Below are 20,036 nucleotides of genomic sequence, written 5' to 3'. Positions count from 1 at the left end.
TCACAATAAGCCACAGCCCCGGATGAATTGGCCCAATGTGGCAATGGCCTTGCCAAGTCTGACAGTCCTCACTGGATCCCCGGAACTCACATGCTGTAAGGGGGGAGAACAAACTTGTGAGCCGTTCTTTGCTGTCACCTGCGCACACTGACATACACGTGCACACACACCAAACAGATGTAAACTAGCAACAGCCAGAAAAGACACATGGTTAGCCAGTAGGATTTTGCCCAGTACTGAACATTAAACCTCCTGCGACTGACTGTTCCTCTGAAAATCTACCTGGCAGGAAGTGCCACACTGGAACAGCTTTGTAGTTTTTTGTGAGTATGGGTAATGTTGGAGAGCAATTTGTGATCTGGTGTGTGCTAAAAGAGTGGATTTTGGCCTGGCGGCAGCAGTAACACTAAATACCTTTAATCCCAGCACTCGGGAGGCAGAGGCAGGCGGATTTCTGTCTGTGAGTTCGAGGCCAGCCTGGTCTACAAGAGCTAGTTCCAGGACAGGCTCCAAAGCTACAAAGAAACCCTGTTTCGAAACCCGCCCCCTCAAAAGAGTGGGTTTTGTTTGCTTGTCCTGTGCACCGCCCTCACCATCCCCACTCCTCACCCTGCCTCTTCCCTTCCCCCAAGGCGCCCTCTTTAGCTTCCATCCACATCTCTCACGGGTGTGTTTGCACAAAAACTGCCCATTCCTCTTCACGCATGAGAGTCTAAAATAAGCCTGCCTTATTTCACTTGGTTTCAATTCTGTCCATTTCTCTAGGAATGAACGGAATAGCATTTTTTTTTAATCTGTTTTGAAGCAGGCTCTCAGTATGTAGGTAGCCCTGGTTGTCCTGGAATCCACCATGCAGACCAGGCTGCCCTCACGTCCACAGAGGTCTCCCTCGCTTCTGCTCCAGGCTAGTATTAAAAGCATGTGCCACCATGTCTGTGTGTGACTGACCTCTCCCCTAGACAAGGTTTCTTTGTAGCTTTGGAGCCTGGCCTGGAACTCACTCTGTAGATCAGGCTGGTCTCGAACTCACAAAGGTGTGCCTGCCTCTGCCTCCTGAGGGCTGGGATTTAAGCTGTGTGCCACCATGCACACAGGTGGAATTGTTTTCTTTATACCTTAAAAATGCATTATTTATAGCTTAACAAAACTACAGTAGAGACTGGTGATGGAGGAAGGTCATTGGTTAAATAAAGAAACTGCCTTGCCCTCATAGGTTAGAATTTAGATAGAGGGAGTAAACAGAACAGAATGCTGGGAGGAAGAGGAAGTGAGCTCAGAAGTCCTGCAGCTCCTCTCAGGGCCAGATGCCCTGCAGCCAGCCACCAGGTCAGACATGCTGAATATTTCCTGGTAAGCGCACCACGTGGTGCTACATAGATTATTAGAAATGGGTTAAGAGGTTGAAAATAATGGGCCAGGCAGTGTTTAAAAGAATACAATTTGTGCGTTGTTATTTTGGGGCCTAAGTTAGCCAGGCGACCAGGAGCTGGGGCGGCAGGAACACGGCCCGCAGCTCCTACTACAGACTGGAGAAATGGTTTAAGGGTTAAGAGCCCTAGCTTCCCTGATGGGACCCAGATTCAGTTCCCAACACCCACATGGCATCTCACAACCTCCTGTAACTTCGGTTCCAGCATGTTTTCTGCCTTCTGCGGTCTACTGACATGTGGTACACAAACAAGCATGCAGGCTAAATCCCATATACATGAAAAGAAAAGTACTGCATTGTGCATACATACCACAGTTTTCTTTAAACCCATTTGTCGATAAACATACAGGCTTTTTCTGTATCTTGGCTTTTGGAACTAGTGTGGCAGTAGACATGGAGATACAATTAACTGTCATTGTATGCCGGCCCGGCATTCTTCAAATGGACGTCTAGGATTATAGGTATGCACCATTAGGCTTCTCCAAATGTAGGCATCTCCTACAGAACCATGCTGTCTTTTCTTTCCTTGGTGGTTGCTGGTCGGCATTCAACTGGGTTCTGCTATAGCTCAACAACACTGGAGACAGGAAACTCTAAGGCTTGAAATCAGCATGTTTGACCTTTATTCTTACGAAGACTGGCGGATACAGACAAGCCTGTCCTTTCCTAAAAGGTATCAAGCAATTTTTAGATTTTTTTATGTGTATGAGTTTTGCTTTCTTATAGTAATGTATGTACATTCCTTGTAAGCCTGGTGCCGGTGAGGTGAGAAGATCGGGTTGGACTCTCTGGATCTAGAGTTGGGAACAGCTGTGGGTACTGGGAACAGAACCTGGATCTTCTGCAAGAATAGAAAAATTTCTCCAGTCCCAGGAAATGGGGTGGGGGAGCCTTTACAGTTTGGGAGGATTATACCACAGTGGTTGGAATGATGTCATAACTGGAGCAGGAGGTCAGCTGGTCATGTTGCATTCTCAGTTAGGAATTGGGGAGCAATGAATAAGAAATGAATGTTTCAAAAATGTTTTATTTTTTTTTTAATCACAGGTATGTGCCCCGAGGAGGCCAGAGGCCTTAGGTCCCCTGGAGATGAAGTTACAGGTGGTTGTGAGCCACCTGACATGGCTGCCGGGAATCAAACTCCAGTTCTCTGGAAGAGCAAACACTTAACGGTGATCCAAGAGAGTGGGTTTTCTTCCTGTGAAACAGGAATCGATGAGGGAGCGCTTGACAGCACACTCAGGAGAGCTTCAGTGAGAGCCACAGGAACCAGGGTCTAACAGTTCTTGTTTTTGTGTAAACTGGGGATTAAATCTGGGGCTTCCTGATTCTAGGCCAAGGCTCTTCCCTGAGCTTCTCCCCCACCTGCTTGGGGGTCTTCAAGTGTTGTTAGGGGCACTGAGACTGGCAGGATGCCTGGTTTCAGACGTGAGTTTGGAGTAAGGGTGAGGGTGGGCTAGGAGAATAACCAGCAAAGATTTGAATTTATTGATAAGACAAAAGATACACCCACCTGGGGTAGCTGTGTGTCCACATTGTTTCTCTGCGACATAAGAAGAAAATTAATGTGACTCCGATTGTATTAATTATAGATGACCTAATTATTGCTCAGTCTTAGTAGATTTAGCTAAAATGGCACAGAAAAACATGGAAGAAGCAAGAGACATCTAGTAACTACCACAAGTAAATATCCTTGCTTGTCAGCCCTAACATCTGTTCTGACCATTCACCAGGGTGCCCCGCAGCACGGAGAGGACTGTTTTGGTAACCAGAAATATTGGAGCTCAGGGTTAAGAGCGCTGGCTGCTCTTTCTAGAGGTCCTGAGTTCAATCCCCAGCAACCACATGGTGACTCACAACCATCTATAGATCTATAGATCTGATTCCTTCTTCTGGCATCAGGTCATAGATCACTCATATACATAAAATAAATGTAAAAATAAATATAATGTCCCTCATCGTACCACGCAGGGCAATCCTGCAAAGCCCAGCCTAATAACATCTAAAATTTTCATCCTTCATCTTCTGTCCTTGTGTTTAGTTCTTGTGACCATTCGCATCAACGGAGATGGATCCCCCCATCGCCACAAGCCCTAAGGACCCTTGTACAGAGGCCGCTTCACTTCAAGTCTTTCCTCGGATTCTAGCATTTGTGTGTGTGTGTGGGGGGGGGTGTTGTGAGGATCAAATCCAGGGCTCTACCATGGATCCACATTCTCAGTCCTTGGTGTGAGAATCTTGATTATCTTTGGTTTTACCTTTTCCAGTGTCGAAGAGACCGCCTGTGAGGTGAGAGGGTTGCTTCGACTTTGCTTCAGCCTCTCCCCAAGGGACCTATTCAAATGCCTCAGTCAACTGATTCTTGAGTCCCGAGCTGTCATGGGACCCCCAGCTGACTTCTTTATTTAACAAATTCTCTTCTTCTCCCGCCTGGCCCCTCCCCCTCCTCTGTCTGGCAGCTGTAGGCCTTCCCTTTGTAGTTCACCCCCGGACCTGTTTTCTCCCGCCACCACTGGGTTTTCTGAAGACTCAGGGTTTATTCAAAGCAGAATGAACCTTTTTTTTTCCTTCACCCTAAGAAGCCAGATGTTGGGAGTAACTGACCAGGCCTGTGCTGCTTCTGAGCTTGGAGTCTGTACCGTCCAGTACAGGCAAACTCAATCCAGCATGCTCGTTCTGTCGGGTTCAGAAGGAAATGACAAAGCTAGAAAACTCAGGAAGATTGAAGTTTTAAAACACTAAGACATAAACTCTTCGCTTTGGGAGAAGAAATAGAGAAAGCAAGTTTCTAAGAAAAGCAGGGTAGGGAAAGACAGGCTGGCCCATGGATGAGTTTTCGCTTCCTCTCACATCAGCTTGATGTGAACCCACCCCCCCTCCCAAAAAAAAGGAGTGGGAGGGTGAAGGAAGACTATCCTTAAGTTAAATTCATACTTTCCCAATTTTGGGGAGACTTTTACAAGTTTTTAAGGTGACTTATTACACACAGTGAATTAAAGCTAAAATTAGGTTGCTTGGGGGCTGGACAGGTGGCTCCTGCCGCTCTGGAGGGACCCAGTTCAGTTCCTAGTGACGGGGCAAGTGGCTTTACAGTGAACTGCTTGCAGCTCCAGCTCCAGGGGCTGTCCTGCCTCTGGCCTAGCTAGGCACACATGCTCACGCGTGTGCACACGTGCACGCGCACACAAACACACACAACTGCTAAGGAAAATAAATCTAAAAAGAAAACTACCCACAAAAAGCTAGTAAAGACACCATCAAGTCTTTTGAGCATCTGTCTTCGCAGTAGTACAAGATTAGAAGAGCCGTCGTCTCATTTTCCTGTAATATTTTATGGCTTTTGCCGTTGCTTTAAGCTGAGAAGAAGAAGAACAGTCTTTAATCTTAGTCTTTGAGCAGGCACAGTAGCAGTCTCTGTCGTCACTAGGAAAGCAGATGCCGACGGGAGGATTGTCAGGGAGTTCAAGGCCTACTTGATTTTACGGTCAGTTTCAGACTAACCAGGACTGCATGCTGAGACCCCGTCTCAGAACAACAAACCCCAAAGACTGGGCCAGCAAGAAGTCTCAGTGGGCAGAGGTGCTTGCCCAATGACTGGAGTCAGTCTCTCAGATCCACGGGGTCGAGAGAAAAGGCTCCACACAGCTTCCTCTGAGCTCCACAGACAGGCAGTGGCATGCAGCCCTCCCTACTCCTCAGCGCAAATACACGTAATCGTAATAACCCCACAACCACAGCGAACCCCCTTTGTTACTGCCCTGTTCAGCTGCTGAATTTCCCCTTTTTTCCTAAAACCAGCAAGCACTGTCTTTTTGTTTTTCTAGACAGGACCACTCTGTGCAGCCCTGACTGTCCTGGAACTCACTCTGTAGACCAGGCTGGCCTCGAACTCACAGAGATCCACCTGCACTTGGGAAGCACCACTCCAGATGCAGAGGCAGACAGAACTGCTAGGACAGAGAAAGCTGTCTTGAAAAACAAACAAACAAAAAAAAAACAAATGAAACAAAAAAAATTCTGTGTATGAGTGTGTGTGTGTGTGTGTGCGCGCGTGTATAACACAGAAATGTAACAGTTGGCTGTGCATTTGACAGGAAACAGAAGGTGAAAACATGGGAGGGTTTGGAGGGACCAAAGGGCAGGAGGGAAATTATGTAATTATGTTATAATCCCCTAAATAAAAAATTACAAGGGGGCTGGAGAGATGGCTCAGTGGTTAAGAGCACTGACTGCTCTTCCAAAGGATCTGGGTTCAATTCCCAGCACCCACACGGCAGCTCACAACTGTTTGTGAAGATCCAGTTGCAGGGGATCTGACACCTTCACACCAATGCACATTAAATAAACCATAAAAAATATTTTTAAAAATTTACAATAAGGGGGCTGGAGAGATGGCTCAGTGGTTAAGAGCATTGCCTGCTCTTCTAAAGGTCCTGAGTTCAATTCCCGGCAACTACATGGTGGCTCACAACCATCTGTAATGAGGTCTGGTGCCCTCTTCTGGCCTGCAGACATACACACAGACAGAATATTGTATGCATAATAAATAAATATTTAAAAAATTACAGTAAAAGACTACTTTGCAGAACTATATATCATCAAATAAATGAAATAAGCACATCATCATTACTAAAAATAATCTTTTTTTCAAAGATTTATTCATTATGTATACAACATTCTGCCTCCATGTATGCCCACACTCCAGAGAAGGGCACCAGATCTCATTACAGATGGTTGTGAGCCACCATGTGGTTGCTGGGAATTGAACTCGGGACCTATGGAAGAGCAGCCAGTGAGTGCTCTTAACCACTGAGCCATCTCTCCAGCCCCCATATTAAAAATAATCTTAAGAAGCTGGGCATGGCAGTGCACTCCGAGTGTTTGGGAGGCAGAGGCAGGCAGGGCTCTGTGAGACTTAAGCCATCGTCATCTACACAGCTAGTTCCAGGCCAGTCAGGGCTAAATTGTTGAGACCATATCTTAAAACGAAACAAAATGAACAATAACAATAAAATATGTTCACTAAATACCAAATCAACTTCAAGAAAAAAAGTAACGTAGTTTCACGACGTTGCTCTGGCTTGTTCTGGAAGAAGCAGAGGCCGCAGAAACGCAACATCATAGCAAAGAACTGCTAAAAAAAAAAAGTGAAAAATTCATCCTGGAGCCAATTTTTTTTTTTTTAACTTCCCCCCACACCGACATCAGTGTTTCTCTGTGAAATAGCCCTGGCTGTCCTGGAACTCAGAGATCCGCCTGCCTCTGCCTCCCAAGTGCTGGGATTAAAGACAGGCGCCACCACCGCCCAGTGAGCCAGAATATTTTTGTTAGGCACTTTTATGGTTTGTTCGTTGTGTGCGTGTGTGTACACATGCATGTGTGTTCAGGTAAAGGGTCAACCCTGGCGTCCCTCGGTCACTCTCTGCGGTGGCGGCAAGCCCTAGGGACCTGGTATCGCTTGGGCACCGAGGGACCCAACTCAAGCCCTAATGTTTGTGCTGCAGCCTCTACGAACTGACTTTGCTTAGCTTTAATTTCAAAACCAGAATTCTAGACCTGGGGGAGAACCAGGAAACAATGGTGCCCAAGAACTCCAGGAGAGAATAGAAACAACCGGCACCGTGAGAGACAGGCCTGGGATCTCTGAATCAGGAGAGTGTAGAGACAACCCGACCAGCACCGTGAGAGACAGGCCTGGGATCTCTAGAATTCGGGGTGATGTAGTTAAGGTAAGCAGTGTTACCTTTGACATTGCTGGACCCGAAGTCCCCGAAGCTCCCACGATGTTCATGTCCTTACTTTGTCTGACAAAGCACATGTTCCCCTCAGTTTGCTCAGAGCCGATGAAAAAGTAGAAAGTCGCTGTGCTGGTCCAGTGTTTAGTGTGAGCGGGATGCTTCCAGGACCTGGATGCAATGGGGTCAACTTTTCATCCTCAGATTGTGGGGCCCAGAACAGGTTGGCCACACTGCTGTCATGTTACTGGCTGGCAGTACTGGGTTCCAGGAAAAGCCAGAAGCTGACACCACCCAGGGTGGGCCAATATCTAAAGGGAAGAACCTGACATTTCAACCACTACATAAGATTAGATAAGATCACCAGATGTCCCTGAGCCCGTGACTCAACTATTTCCCTTTTGCTAAGATACCCCTAGACAAATGTCAGCCAATCAGGGTCCTCCCCCCAAAACCTCTACTATGAAAAAAACCCTACCGGGCCTGGGCTGGACACTCTGCTCTTAACCATTCTTAACATACCGGATTCAGTAACCGTGGTGGTCTTTTCCGGGGTAGGGGGGGATCCCTGTGATCTGGCATAACAGAGATGTTTCCTTGTAGATGTTGTGAGCCTGGGCTACCTAGTAAATTTGAAGCTTGTTTTAACTTCAACAGTGGCTGGAGCCTTAATCTCCTGATATCTCAGCCAGCAAGGGCAACTCAGCAGTTACCGGCTTCTCTAGAGGCACCAGCTCAGGCCGCAGACCGAGGAGAATCCCGCTCCTGCAGGCACCCGCCCTGTAGCTGCGGCTATAGGTATGGTAGCTTTAACTAAATGTCTATAATTCTAATTATGAATAAGACTGGAGATTCAGAGGTTGGAGTGAAAATCTGCGAGCTCAGGGGCTGAGTAGCAACTAGGTAACCCTTTGTCCCGGCAAGTGTCCATGAAAGACACATGCTTCCGCTTCACCAAACCACAAAACCCACCTGACTACTTCCCGAGTGAGTCTCTACCCATCCGAGATGCCCTGTGATGCTCTGTGGTTACTTTCTGTCAACTAGTTGCTAAAGCTGCCTCCTGACCCAAAGTTGATTTTATTAACATGAATGCAAACTCGGGGTTCACAGTGTAATCAAATATTCCCCAACAGAGGCCAGCATGAGCTACATGAGAATGTGTCAAATAGTAAAAACTTAAAATGTATATGTATGGTATGTATATGTAAAATGTGGGGGGTTGGTGATGTGTATTTGTGTCTTGGTGTGGGTTGGGGCTTGTCTGTGGAGCGTGTATGTGTTGGTGTATTGAGACACGGCTTCCTGTGCAGTCCAGGGGCTCCGGACATTCTTGCCTTGATCTCCGAGCACTGCCACAACTACGAGTTCTTCCAAATGTATGTTATTTTTAAAGCTGCCCCATCCATTACTAGGAGGAAGGTATTTTTGTTTTCAAGACAGAATCTCTCTATGTAGCCCTAGCTTTCTGGAACTATGTAGACCCGAACTCACAGACATGCGCCCGAGTGCTGGGATTAAAGGCATGCACCATTAATACCCAGTTGTCAAAATATTTTATCTAATTTTTTACTTCTATGAATGTCTAGTTTATAAATTCTAAAGTTGTTTTTGATTTTTTTCTTTGTTTGTTTGTTTGAGACAGGATTTCTCTGTAGCTTTGGAGCCTGTCCTGGAACTAACTCTGTGGACCGGGCTGACCTTGAACTCAGAGAGCCATCTGCCTTGGCCTCCCCCAAGAGCTGGGATTAAAGGAGTGCCCCACTTTTGAAGTTAATTGGTAGACATTAGGTGTCTCTGATGGAAAACAACATTGTCAATGACTTCTTCAAAAAAAAAAAAAAAAGATCATTTTCTCACAATATTGTCCCTCTTTTTCTTCTTTCTTCGAGAGGGTTTTCCTGTAGATCAGGCTAGCCTCAAACTCACAGAGTTCACTGGCCTCTGCCTCCTGAGTGCTGGGATTAAAGGTGTGCGCCACCACTGCCCGACTAGGTATTGTTCTTGATTTGTGCTATATTTTGGAAATGATTTTTCTTGTCCTAAGTTTGGTACCCACTATGGTGATGCTGAGGCTGCAGAATAGTAAGAGGTATTGCTCCTTCCTCCCTCCCTTTCCCCTCCTCTCTCCTTTTCTTCTGTTTTTGAGGCCTGGAAGCTACTACATTCCCAGACTAGTCTCAAACCTGCCCCAGTCCTCCTGATTCAACCCTTTCTGGTAGCAGCAGTCGATAACAGCTACTCAGGAAGCTGGGGCAGGATCAAAGTTCAAGGCCAGCATGGGCAATTTAGTGAGACCTGTATCAAAATAAAAAGTAAAAGAAGAGTCTGGCAGTGGTGGCGCACGCCTTTAATCCCAGCACACACAGGAGGCAGAGGCAGGTGGATCTCTGAGTTTGAGGCCAGCCTGGTCTACAGAGTGAGTTCCAGGATAGGCTCCAAAAGCTACACAGAGAAACCTCAAAAAACCAAAAAAAAAAAAAACAAAAAAAACAAAAAAAATTCCTTCCTATCACCCTCAAAAAAAAAAAAAAAAAAAAAGAAAAAAAAAAACTACATATGGGGTAACACCACCCTCTGGATTCATGTTGTCAATAATAAAGACCTGATAGGAGCTGATGGTGGTATATGCCTGGAATCTCTACCCATGGGAGGCAGGGCTAGAAGGATAAGGAATTCAAGATCATCTCAGTTACTTACCAAATTCCAGGCCAGCCTGGGCTACTGAAGTCCCTGTCTTAAGCAGGTTTTGAGACTCATGATGATTCATTGGTCCTGGTCATGGAGTGATGGATAATTGGAAGGGTTAAACAGTGGGGCACCTGCAGGAAGGCTCTATTCATGCTCAGGAATTGCAAGGAAGCAAAGAGGAAAACCGGGGCTAGACAGTTAGCCACTAGCTTCCTGATAGGAAGGGAGGGGCGCACCATCCTCTCATCCAGAGAACCATTCAAAGCCAAGTGTGCCAGGTTTGAGGCCAGCTTAGTCGACATAGTGAATTCCAGACCAGTAGTAACAAAAACCCCCTGTGAGGTGGTACAGTCCTTTAATCCTTACACCAAGGGCAGGCGCAGCTACTCAGAGAAACCCAATCAAATATCTGTAGTCCTGTCAGCACTAATGTGAAGCTGTGGAATGGAAACAGGTACATTAGGTGTGTTTGCTATGACCAGGGACTGGAAATAAATGGCAAATCAGAGGGAAAGGCAGCAATTCTGCTCTGGTCGGTCGGGAGTGCAATCCACCACAGGCTGCCTGTGGCTCTCCGGGAAGTGTGAGGTCACACTGACCTCTGTAAAGGCATGGGGTGAACTTCAGGAAAAGAAACACTATGAGCAAAGTTGGGGAGAGGCAAGAACACAGAACGACCTCTTTAGTAACCCGTGTATAGGAAGCAGTGCTATCCTTTCCCGTGGTCTGTGTCTGGAGGGTTCACTCCGGCTCTGCCTCAGGAGAGCAGGTATCACAAGTCCATACTGCCGCACCTGCTATGAGCAGCGGTGGATGAATCTAGGGGGCTGTGCACACAGGACACTCCCCACTATGTTCCCAGCCCCACAGCCAGGACTCAAGAGATTGCTTGAAGCCCAGGAAAAATGAACACATGGGAAAAAAATAAGCTTGTGGACATGGCGTACATTCAGAATCTTTATTTCAAAACAAAAACTACAGTAACATGAATAGAAAGTATGTATGGAAATATTTACAAGCTGGCCATTGTCAAATGGAAACATTCCACCCAGTGTTACTGCCAACTCACGGAGGAGCAGAAGAGGGAAGGCTGAGGAGCCGAGCCACCTTTCCCCAGCAAGGGCCCTCTTCGTAGCTTTGTGAGTTTTTAATCCCAAGTCTCAATGACCACAGGGAGTCATGAACAGGTCCTGAAACTGAGTACTGAAAATACTGCTATATGCATGGGTTTGCCTAAGGGGTCTGGAATGTGTGAGCACCAAGAGGGACAGAGGGGTCCAGTGACTGATGGAAAACGGGGGAGGACCATCAGGGCCATCTCCATTTGTGAGCCCTGTAGAGATCGAGGGAATGGCTGTGGAGGGGGATCTGTGACCCACAGCAGGAGGGAATCTTGACATTCTTCCCAACACACTACAGTGCATGTTTCCTAGCTCCTTTAAAGAAAGTCTCCCTCTCCACACAACTGGGTCCTCAGGAGTCCCGACCTCACACTTTCCCTGGTCCCATCACCCCTCCCAGCTGGAGGGAAGCTGAGCCTGCCACCCCCAACCTCAAGGAAGCAGCCCTCTCCAACAAGAACAGGGAGCCAGAGAGTGCAATCTAATCCTGGTGCGAACTCGGCCTGGCAGAGGCCCCGCGGCTCACGTACACAGGGATGAGCTTGAATGGAGTCTAGCAAAAAGAAAATGACAACAACAGGGGAAACAGGTACCTCCCAGCCAGAGCAAAGTGACGGTGCACACACATTCATATCCTCAAGCGTGGGCCACACTGCACAATTCCACTGCTCCTCCAGTGTTCAGCAGAGTCAGGGCCCCTCGGGCACTTAGCGCAGTTATCACAGGGACACAGTGACATGGGAGCCTGAGAGTGTACCAGGCATAGACGAGCATGCCATGACCGCAGAGCAACACGGTACTCAAACAAGGTAACTGATAATCATTCAGGAAAAACCCTCTCCCCGAGCTGAGGTAACAAAGTTCAAATTTGCTATGAATCCCTTTAAACCAAAAATAAAACAAAAATCAACGCATCAAAATCTCTTAAGAAACAACACTGAACTAAGAAATGCCTATCAAGAACTACTGCATGACGTTCCTCTCATTTGTATGGCTCGATCACCAGCTGGGTGGTGGGGGTGATCGCAGGAAAAGAAACCGTGAGTTCATCAGGACAGGAGGGACGTGTCTGGCCCAGGTGAAGGAGAAGTATCCTGCAAGCCCTCCTCCCTTCTCCGGACTCCATGCAAAATCAAAGGCCACCAACACCACTAACTACAAAGCCCACCTTTGTAAGAAGCAGAGATTTCAAGTAACACAACATAAAAACTCTAATCTTAAAAGGCTCCCAGAAAGCTGGGAGCCTTTTCCTACAGGCACTCACTCTTCTGAGAGAACCTCGAAGAGACTTTGTCTAGGACAGAGGCAGCTCGCGCGCCCACTAGTAATGTCTGCCCTCCATTCAGGTTGCGCCTTCACCCTCCAGCACCAAACCTTCGTTCCTCTAGTACCTCTCTTTAAACACCTCCCTCCAACCTAATTTTCTTACTCTTCCATTATTTGGTAAAATTACATTTAAAAAAATAAATATTTATGCAATAAAACCTGAAGATAAAATAAATAAAACTCAAGTTACTTAGCTGTGTGGAGCTGTGTCAAGTGAAGAGGGCTTGAATCCCCATGGCCCCCAACACTGGGAGTGAAAATCTTTGTTTCCCTGCAAGCTGAGGTTGGGGGAGGCAGGGCTGCACCCCATTCCTACTCCCTAGGTGAGGGGATCCTAAAACCTAAGGGGAGCTGCAGCCACTCCTTCCTGACATGAAGGTAGGTTCACTCGATCTCTCCAGATTACAAGAGAAATATCCAAGAAATGTAACAGTTAACAAAGCTATTAATGATCCGACTAACCCCAGCCGTGGGTGCAGCTGAGTGTTCGTGAGTGTGTGGGCTGAGAAAGGATCACATAGCAGCGTTCAGAAGCAGTCCTGGTTCATCCTGATGAGGTCTCCTGGCTTTCGGGGAGGTTGTTTGCTGCACTGGAGGGAGGTGTAGGAGGTCCGCCTCAGGCATTGGCAGGGCTCTCCTTGCCGGGCTGCACGCTGTTCATCTCCATACCAGAGGTTTTCCCAGACTGAGCCTGCCCCTCGAAGGCCCGGGTAATGTCCTCGAAAGTCCTGCCTTTGGTCTCAGGGACTTTGAAGAAGGTGAAGATTAAGAAGATCGCGAGGAAAACGGCGAAGATGATGAAAACATAGGCTCCCAAGGCAGCCTAGGAGACAGGGGAGGAAGGTTGGTTATTGGCAGCGGACTGGCTCATTTCTAGCCGGCCTTAAACTACAGCGCTTCCATATTGAATGAATTGGCAAGATTGCTTCCCTTAATATGGCACTGTTTCTCTGTAGTTCTTTGTATCATTTTTAAAAACATTTATTTCATATACAATGTTCTGCCTGCATGTATGCTTACAGGCCAGAACGGGGAACCAGCTCTCATTAATGATGGCTGTGAGCCACCATGTGGTTGCTGGGTATTGAACTCTGAAAGAACAGTCAGTGCTCTCTCTTAACCTCTGAGCCATGTCTCCAGCCCTGTATCCTTCTTTTTTATAGTCACTCACTCAAACTAGATGCTTCCAAACACCTTCTGAAGAGGATTTTGTTTTGCTTTTACATAAAGCATTTTCTATTCCCACGGGTATTTCTAGAAACCTGGATTTTAAAACTTATAGTCAAATGTCTAAGATCAAAATCTTCAGAAGGGCCAGACATGGTGGCACACTTTATTTTTACTAATTATTATCTTATGTATATGAGTATTTTGCCCATATGTATGTCTGTGCACCACTGTGTGCCAGGCTTTATAGGCAGTTATGAGCTACCTTATGGGTGCTGGGAATAACAGAGCCTGGATCCTCTGGAAGAGCAGCCAGTGAGACATCTCTCCAGGCCCAACACAAGCCTTTAATCCCAGGGCTCAGGAGGCAGAAACAAGCAGATCTCGGAGTTCAAGGCCAGTCTGGTCTACAGAGTGATATCCAGGCCAGCCACAGCCTTACAAGTGCTGGGATTGCCAGTACCAACCAGGCCTGGCTCATCCCTTGCCTCTCCAGTTTCCTTGTGGGAAGTCTGGTTTAAAGCTCTTGACATGCAATCTGCCCCAGAGCGTCTACTACTAAGGTACATCCTAATTGTGTTGGCTTAAGTAGGCTGGTTTGTGATAATGTTTGATTTTAAATTTACTTACTGCAGCCGATGGGAAGAGCATCCCAACCAAGAAGTTGGAGGTCCAGTTAGAACAGCCAGCCACCGCCACAGCAGCTGGGCGGGGGCCCTGGCTAAAGAGTTCAGCCACAATAAACCAGGGAATGGGGCCCGGTCCAATTTCAAAAAAGGCCACATAGACCAGGATAGCCACAATACAGACAAAGCTCATGGCTTTATACTCATCCTGCAAGAGAAGGAAACACAGCAAAGTCTGGTTAAAAAAAGGACAGCACGGCATAGGTCCCATTTTTGGATCTGTTGTATAAAGCTGACAGTCACTCTGCTTGGGAGTCAGAAACCCTACTGCCGCTGAATGCAAGCCACTCCATCTCACCCATCTCATTTTGTACCAAGACCAGTTCACTATCCGTAAAAATGGAACTACAAGATGACTTTTGCAGTTTTTTTATTTTTACTTTTTGTTTTTTCTAAACACTGTTTCTCTAGGTAGCCCTGGCTGTCCTGGAACTTGATCTGCAGACCACGCTGGCCTTGAATTTAGAGACCCACCTGCCTCTGGGCCGGGATTCATGGCAGGCACCACTACACCTTGTGGAGGACCTCCTGCCTTTGCCAACACTGGGTTTACAGGTGTGCACTACTGCCAATGTCTGGCCTTCAAGCTGACTGTTAGGAATTAATGCAGACAGGGCCTGTGAGATGGATCTGTGGGCACAGGTGCTTGCCACCAAGCCTGAGGACCTGACTCCAGTACCCCAGACCTATGTGATGGAAAATAATTGGAAGATTAGGAATTCATAGCCAACCTTGGCTATAAAAGTCCTCTCCTAAACATTAGACAAATGCGCCCTAAAAGCCCTATCACATGAACACAAGGACAGAGACACTCGTTTCCCAATCTCTGAAGATGCATCTTTAATAAAACTCCAACTTGACTCTCCTGATGACCTGGAAGGCCAGGACCTCGGCTGCTGTCATAGAGAGTCAATTACAGCTTCTGTAACACCATTCAAAGAACACTCACCTTTAGTAACATGGAAGTAGTCATGAGGATGGAGCAGATAGCCATGCCTCCCAGGCCTATCATGTGCAGGGTTCGCCTCCCAGCCCGCTCAACCAGGAACACCTGGACGACAAGGCATTTGCAACTTCACACACACGCTGTGCTTCACCCCATATTTCCAGGTACCTAATCCTTCCCACACCTCTCCTTTCTCATCCATTCCAATATATGCTGGGAATTTTTTTCTCAGGGCAATTAAAGAACAAAGAGTGCTTTAACTAAATGCGGGTCCCTGAAAGGTAGGCAGTCTCTATGTTGGAACGTTAGTAGGAAGGATTCTTGTTTCACCCATCCTTGTCATCCATTCTTCTTTGTTATTTTAAATCTTTATTCATTTTATATACCACCCACAGCCCCCCCATCCCTCTCTTCCCAGTCCCTCACACCCCAACTTACAGACACTACAGTGAAGATAGTATTAACCACACCCGCTCCAATTGTAGCATAGATTGGCTCCTGAACACCTGCATCCTTGAAGATTCCTGTTGAGTAATAGAACACCTAGAAGAAGACAAAAACTGCATCAAGGATTGCACCCCAGGAATACTGGGGTCCTGCACCTCTATATCCCAGTTATCTAGGTCAGCTACTGTTTTCTCCTAATGTCTAGTTCCACTACTTTCTTTTCTTTCTTTCTTTTTTTTTTTTTTTGGTGGGGAGTGGGGTGTGCGACATCTTCCTCTGTAGCCTCTACCTCTCCAGTGCTGGGGTCACAGGAATGAGTCACCATTCCCACCCAGTTTATGTCTACTTCACTAAATGTTAAAGATGTAAGTCCTAGGGGCTGGAGAGATGGCTCAGAGGTTAAGAGCATTGCCTGCTCTTCCAAAGGTCCTGAGTTCAATTCCCGGCAACCACATGGTGGCTCACAACCATCTGTAATGAGGTCTGGTGCCCTCTTCTGGCCTGCAGACATACACACAGACAGAATATTGTATTCAAAATAAATAAATAAATATTAAAAAAAAAAGATGTAAGTCCTAGTTTCTCTTTTGTCTCAATTCCCAGTCCTCTCTAGGGATAACATTTAGATGCGATGTGTGCCACCACACTCCCCTTTGCCTCTCCGTCATTTCTGTTATTAAGCAGGGCATGAGGACACACACCTTTAATCCCAGCCTGCACTCAAGAAGCTGAGGCAGGAGAATCTGTGAGTTCTAGCCAGACTGATACAGCGATACTAAGTCTCAAAAAGCAGCAACAAAATAAAAAATATAAAAGAAAAAACTATAAGATAACAGCAACAAAACCTGAAGGCTGGCGACACAGCTCAGCAACAGAACACTTAGATGACAGGTCCTAAATTTAATCCCTAACTCTGTAAGGCAGGAAACGAAGGATACGTTGCTTGCCCAAAAATAGGTTGATGGAGTAATTTCTACGCCTACTGTAGACTGGATTCCCTTTTCTGTTGTTTTTCCTTTTTGAGACAAGGCCTTTCTATGTAGCCCTAGCTGTCCTGGAACTCACTCTGTAGACCAGGCTGACCTTGAACTCAAGAGATCTGCCTGCCTCTGCCTCCAGAGTGCTGGTGGTGGGTACATGCTAACACCACCCAGCTAGCTTTATTTGTTAACAATCAAGTCCAGGCTACTTTCAAAACACTCTTGGCAAGGTAGACTCAGGAAATCCTACCCTGCAGTTGGGGTTAGAGTATACCCAAATAAAATCTGCTCATTGAGGAAACGGGGAGCCATCCTAGTGCAATAATGAATTTCCTCAAGGGGGGAACAAGGGGGGCATCTCGAGGACTGTGCGCTCGATCGTGTGTGATGTTTGGAACTGGTGTGAAGTGGCTGACCTCAAACTCTGGGGCAGTAATGACCGTCCTGTTCCAACTTTTGGAGTAACTACATTCTACAGACATATGCCAACCTGCCAACAAGATCAGGGCATTTCAGGAACTATTGCTGGGCCCCTTTGACGTCATGGCAGACACTCACGGCATTGATCCCAGAGAGCTGCTGGGACAGTTGGAGAATGACGGAGATAAGGAGCGGCTGGCGGTAGTTGGGCGCCCTGAAGAGCTCCAGCACGGTGACCTGCTTCTCCTGTGCCATCCGGGCACTCTCGTCTTTCATCTCCTGAATCTCCTGGGCCACATCCTGGGTGCCCCACAAGTGCTGAAGGACTGGGAAAAAGAGGCAAAATAAATAAATAAATAAAGAGGCTGTGTCCCGCCACCCCTTGTTTCCTGTCAGTCAGCAGGCAAGGAAACACACAGATGGATGCACCTACAGCCTCCACCTTTGCTTGTCTTCCCACTTCGTTCTTGGGTTCTGACAGTCATCAGAAAGCTTTCTGTGCACATGGAGAAGCAGGAGAGGAAGGTGACAAAAACACCCAGTGCAGGGCTGGAGAGGTAGCTCAGCAGTTAAGAGCACTGGCTGCTCTTCCTGAGGACCCGGGTTTAATTCCTAGCACCCACACTGTGGCTCACAACTGTCTGGAACTCCAGTTCCAGAGGACTGGATACCCTTACACAGGAAAAACACCAGTGCACATAAAAATAAATAATTATCAGACAGCCAGGCAGTGGTGGCGCACGCCTGTAATCCCAGCACTTGGGAGGCAGAGGCAGGCGGATCTCTGTGAGTTCAAGGCCAGCCTGGTCTACAAAGGGAGTTCCAGGACAGGTTCCAAAGCTACAGAGAAACCCTGTCTCGAAAAAACCAAAAAATAAAAAAAATAATTATCAGACAAACAAACAAACAATCTAATGCCCTTGCCCTGAAGCACTCACAAAGCCAAATTCCCGAGGTGATGTCTAAGTACTCACTCTCCTTTGCATGGTCTTCCTCCTTCTTGTTAATGAGCAAGAATCTCGGGCTTTCGGGGCAAAACGGAAGGGCTGCGCTTTGTATGATAGCGGGAATGATGGTTAAGCCCAGCAGCCCAGGCCACAGGTCTTCAGAGCCCAGGATGAAGTCCAAACCAAAGATCTAGAAACCAGACAAAGAGAATACTGAAACCCAACCATACTTCCCAGGCCACAGATTCACTATTAAAAAAAAAATCATCCATTTCTTTTTTTAACCATACATAGAAAAAAATAAATTGTTTCTTTCCCTTTCTGGGCCCTGTCAGCATCATTAGCTACTGTATGAACTATAGTAATAGCATTTGAAACACATACATATAAAAACATAACTGAATACATGCCAGACCCTGAGGGCCTCACCCACATCATTCACAGAGCAGAGTCAACATGCATTAAACATGGAAAGCTGCAAGGTACCTGAGCCACCAGGATCCCGATAACAATGCCCAGCTGGTTTAGGGTGCCAAAGGCACCCCGCAGGGCGGTGGGAGACACCTCTCCGATGTACATAGGCACAAAGCCTGTGCACAGTCCACAGAAGATGCCGATAACCAGGCGGCCCAGGATCAGCATCTCCACTGACTCGGCTATCTTGGCAAAGCCCATGAGGCAGCCACCAGCGATGGCAAATAGGTTGACTAGAAGCATCGAATTGCGCCTGTGCGGTGGACCAAAGACAAAGTATAATTAGTCAGCAAAGTGGCTCCGGTGTCCTCTCCCCATGGCCTTGCTCCTCTGTAGCCTCTGCAGGCATGAATAAATCTCTTTGCCTTTGTTGCTGTGGGCTTGTATATTTGAGGGAACCGTGTCACCACTGAGCTACACCCCATGGTTTCTTTCTTCCCTTTTTTTTTAAGAATAAAGTTTAGGGGTTGGAGAGATGGCTCAGAGGTTAAGAGCATTGACTGTTCTTCCAGAGAGCCTGAGTTCAATTCCCAGCAAACACAAGGAGGCTCAGAACCACCTGTAATGAGATCTGGTGCCCTCTTCTGGCAGGCAGGCATACATGCAGACAGAAAACTGTATGTGTAGTAGATAAATAAATCTTATTACTGTGTGTGTGTGCCAGAATGCCACAGCACACATTATGGAAGGAATCGGTTTTCTCTTTCCACCTGTATGTGGATGCCAAGGACTGAAATCAGGCCATCAGGCTTCTTGGCAAAGGCTGAGCCACCTTGCTGGTCCCTTTTTATTACATGCATCATAGAATTGATATTGCAATGATGGTAGGATATGTAGGACAATGTTTTTTCATTTCACTGAAAAGAATACTCTCAGAATGTAGCTAGTCTCAGCTCTCTGTATCAAGTAGTTAAGGGCTAGACTAACTAATACTGATCAATGATAGGGAATAAACTAAAGCTTTATGTGTTAAATGGTGGCCAAGCCGCTGAGATAGCTACAAGATGTAAAAGATTAACACTGGAAGGCCCCTACAGCTGAGAGGCCCGGGACTCTGGCTTTGAGACAGGGTCTCACTATGCAGCCCTAGATAAATGGAGCCTAACCTGCTTCGGCCCTTCTAGCACCGCAGTGCTCAGCGAGCCTGGGATCCATGACCCAAATAGACAAGTGAATGGCAAAGGGAGCTGGGAAGAATGCTAACACACGGTCCCCGTCTCCAGAGGCCGCTTAATTGGCCCAAGTGTGACACAGCCCTGGGAGTCCCTTAGGGGATCCGAAATGCGTAGCCAAAGTGCACAAATACCAGTAAGAGTTTAAAAAAACATTATTCTCCTCCTCCTCTTCTTGATGCGGTTCTTGGGATAATGGAAGAAAACCACAGTGGTTATTAATCAGGAGACCCCATTAAAAACCAAAATAAACTGGGCGGTGGTGGCACACTAATGCCAGCACTAGAGAGGCGGGGGCAAGTTCCAGGCCAACCTGGAAGACAGAGAAAGTTTCAGGACAGGCTCCGAAGTTACACAGAGAAACCCTGACTTAAAAAAAAACCAAACAAAACAAGCAATAACAAGAACAACAACAACAAAAAATTGAAAGAAAATAACACTGGGTGGTGGTGCACACCTTCAATCCCAGCACTTGGCAGGCAGAGGCAGGTGATC

At 46.9% G+C, this 20,036-nt stretch overlaps 1 protein-coding gene across 2 annotated transcripts in view; it reads right to left on the bottom strand.

Annotated features, from left to right (window-relative positions):
• Positions 1-10,799: 10,799 nt before the first annotated feature.
• The window catches only part of LOC142856062 (solute carrier family 2, facilitated glucose transporter member 3), a 72,714-nt gene continuing 63,477 nt past the window's right edge, over positions 10,800-20,036 (bottom strand). For both annotated transcript variants that reach the window (XM_075982856.1, XM_075982857.1), the window contains 7 exons: positions 18,382-18,622; positions 17,923-18,085; positions 17,087-17,274; positions 15,540-15,644; positions 15,105-15,206; positions 14,100-14,303; positions 10,800-13,125 (listed from right to left, as the gene is read on the bottom strand). In XM_075982856.1, the coding sequence (XP_075838971.1) occupies positions 12,919-13,125; positions 14,100-14,303; positions 15,105-15,206; positions 15,540-15,644; positions 17,087-17,274; positions 17,923-18,085; positions 18,382-18,622 (1,210 nt within the window). In that variant the 3' untranslated portion in view covers positions 10,800-12,918. The remainder of the gene's footprint in view (positions 13,126-14,099; positions 14,304-15,104; positions 15,207-15,539; positions 15,645-17,086; positions 17,275-17,922; positions 18,086-18,381; positions 18,623-20,036) is intronic.

This window comes from Microtus pennsylvanicus, chromosome 8, assembly GCF_037038515.1.
Source record: "Microtus pennsylvanicus isolate mMicPen1 chromosome 8, mMicPen1.hap1, whole genome shotgun sequence".
Classification (NCBI taxonomy): domain Eukaryota; kingdom Metazoa; phylum Chordata; class Mammalia; order Rodentia; family Cricetidae; genus Microtus; species Microtus pennsylvanicus.
This window is presented reverse-complemented; position numbering and strand designations above follow the sequence as displayed.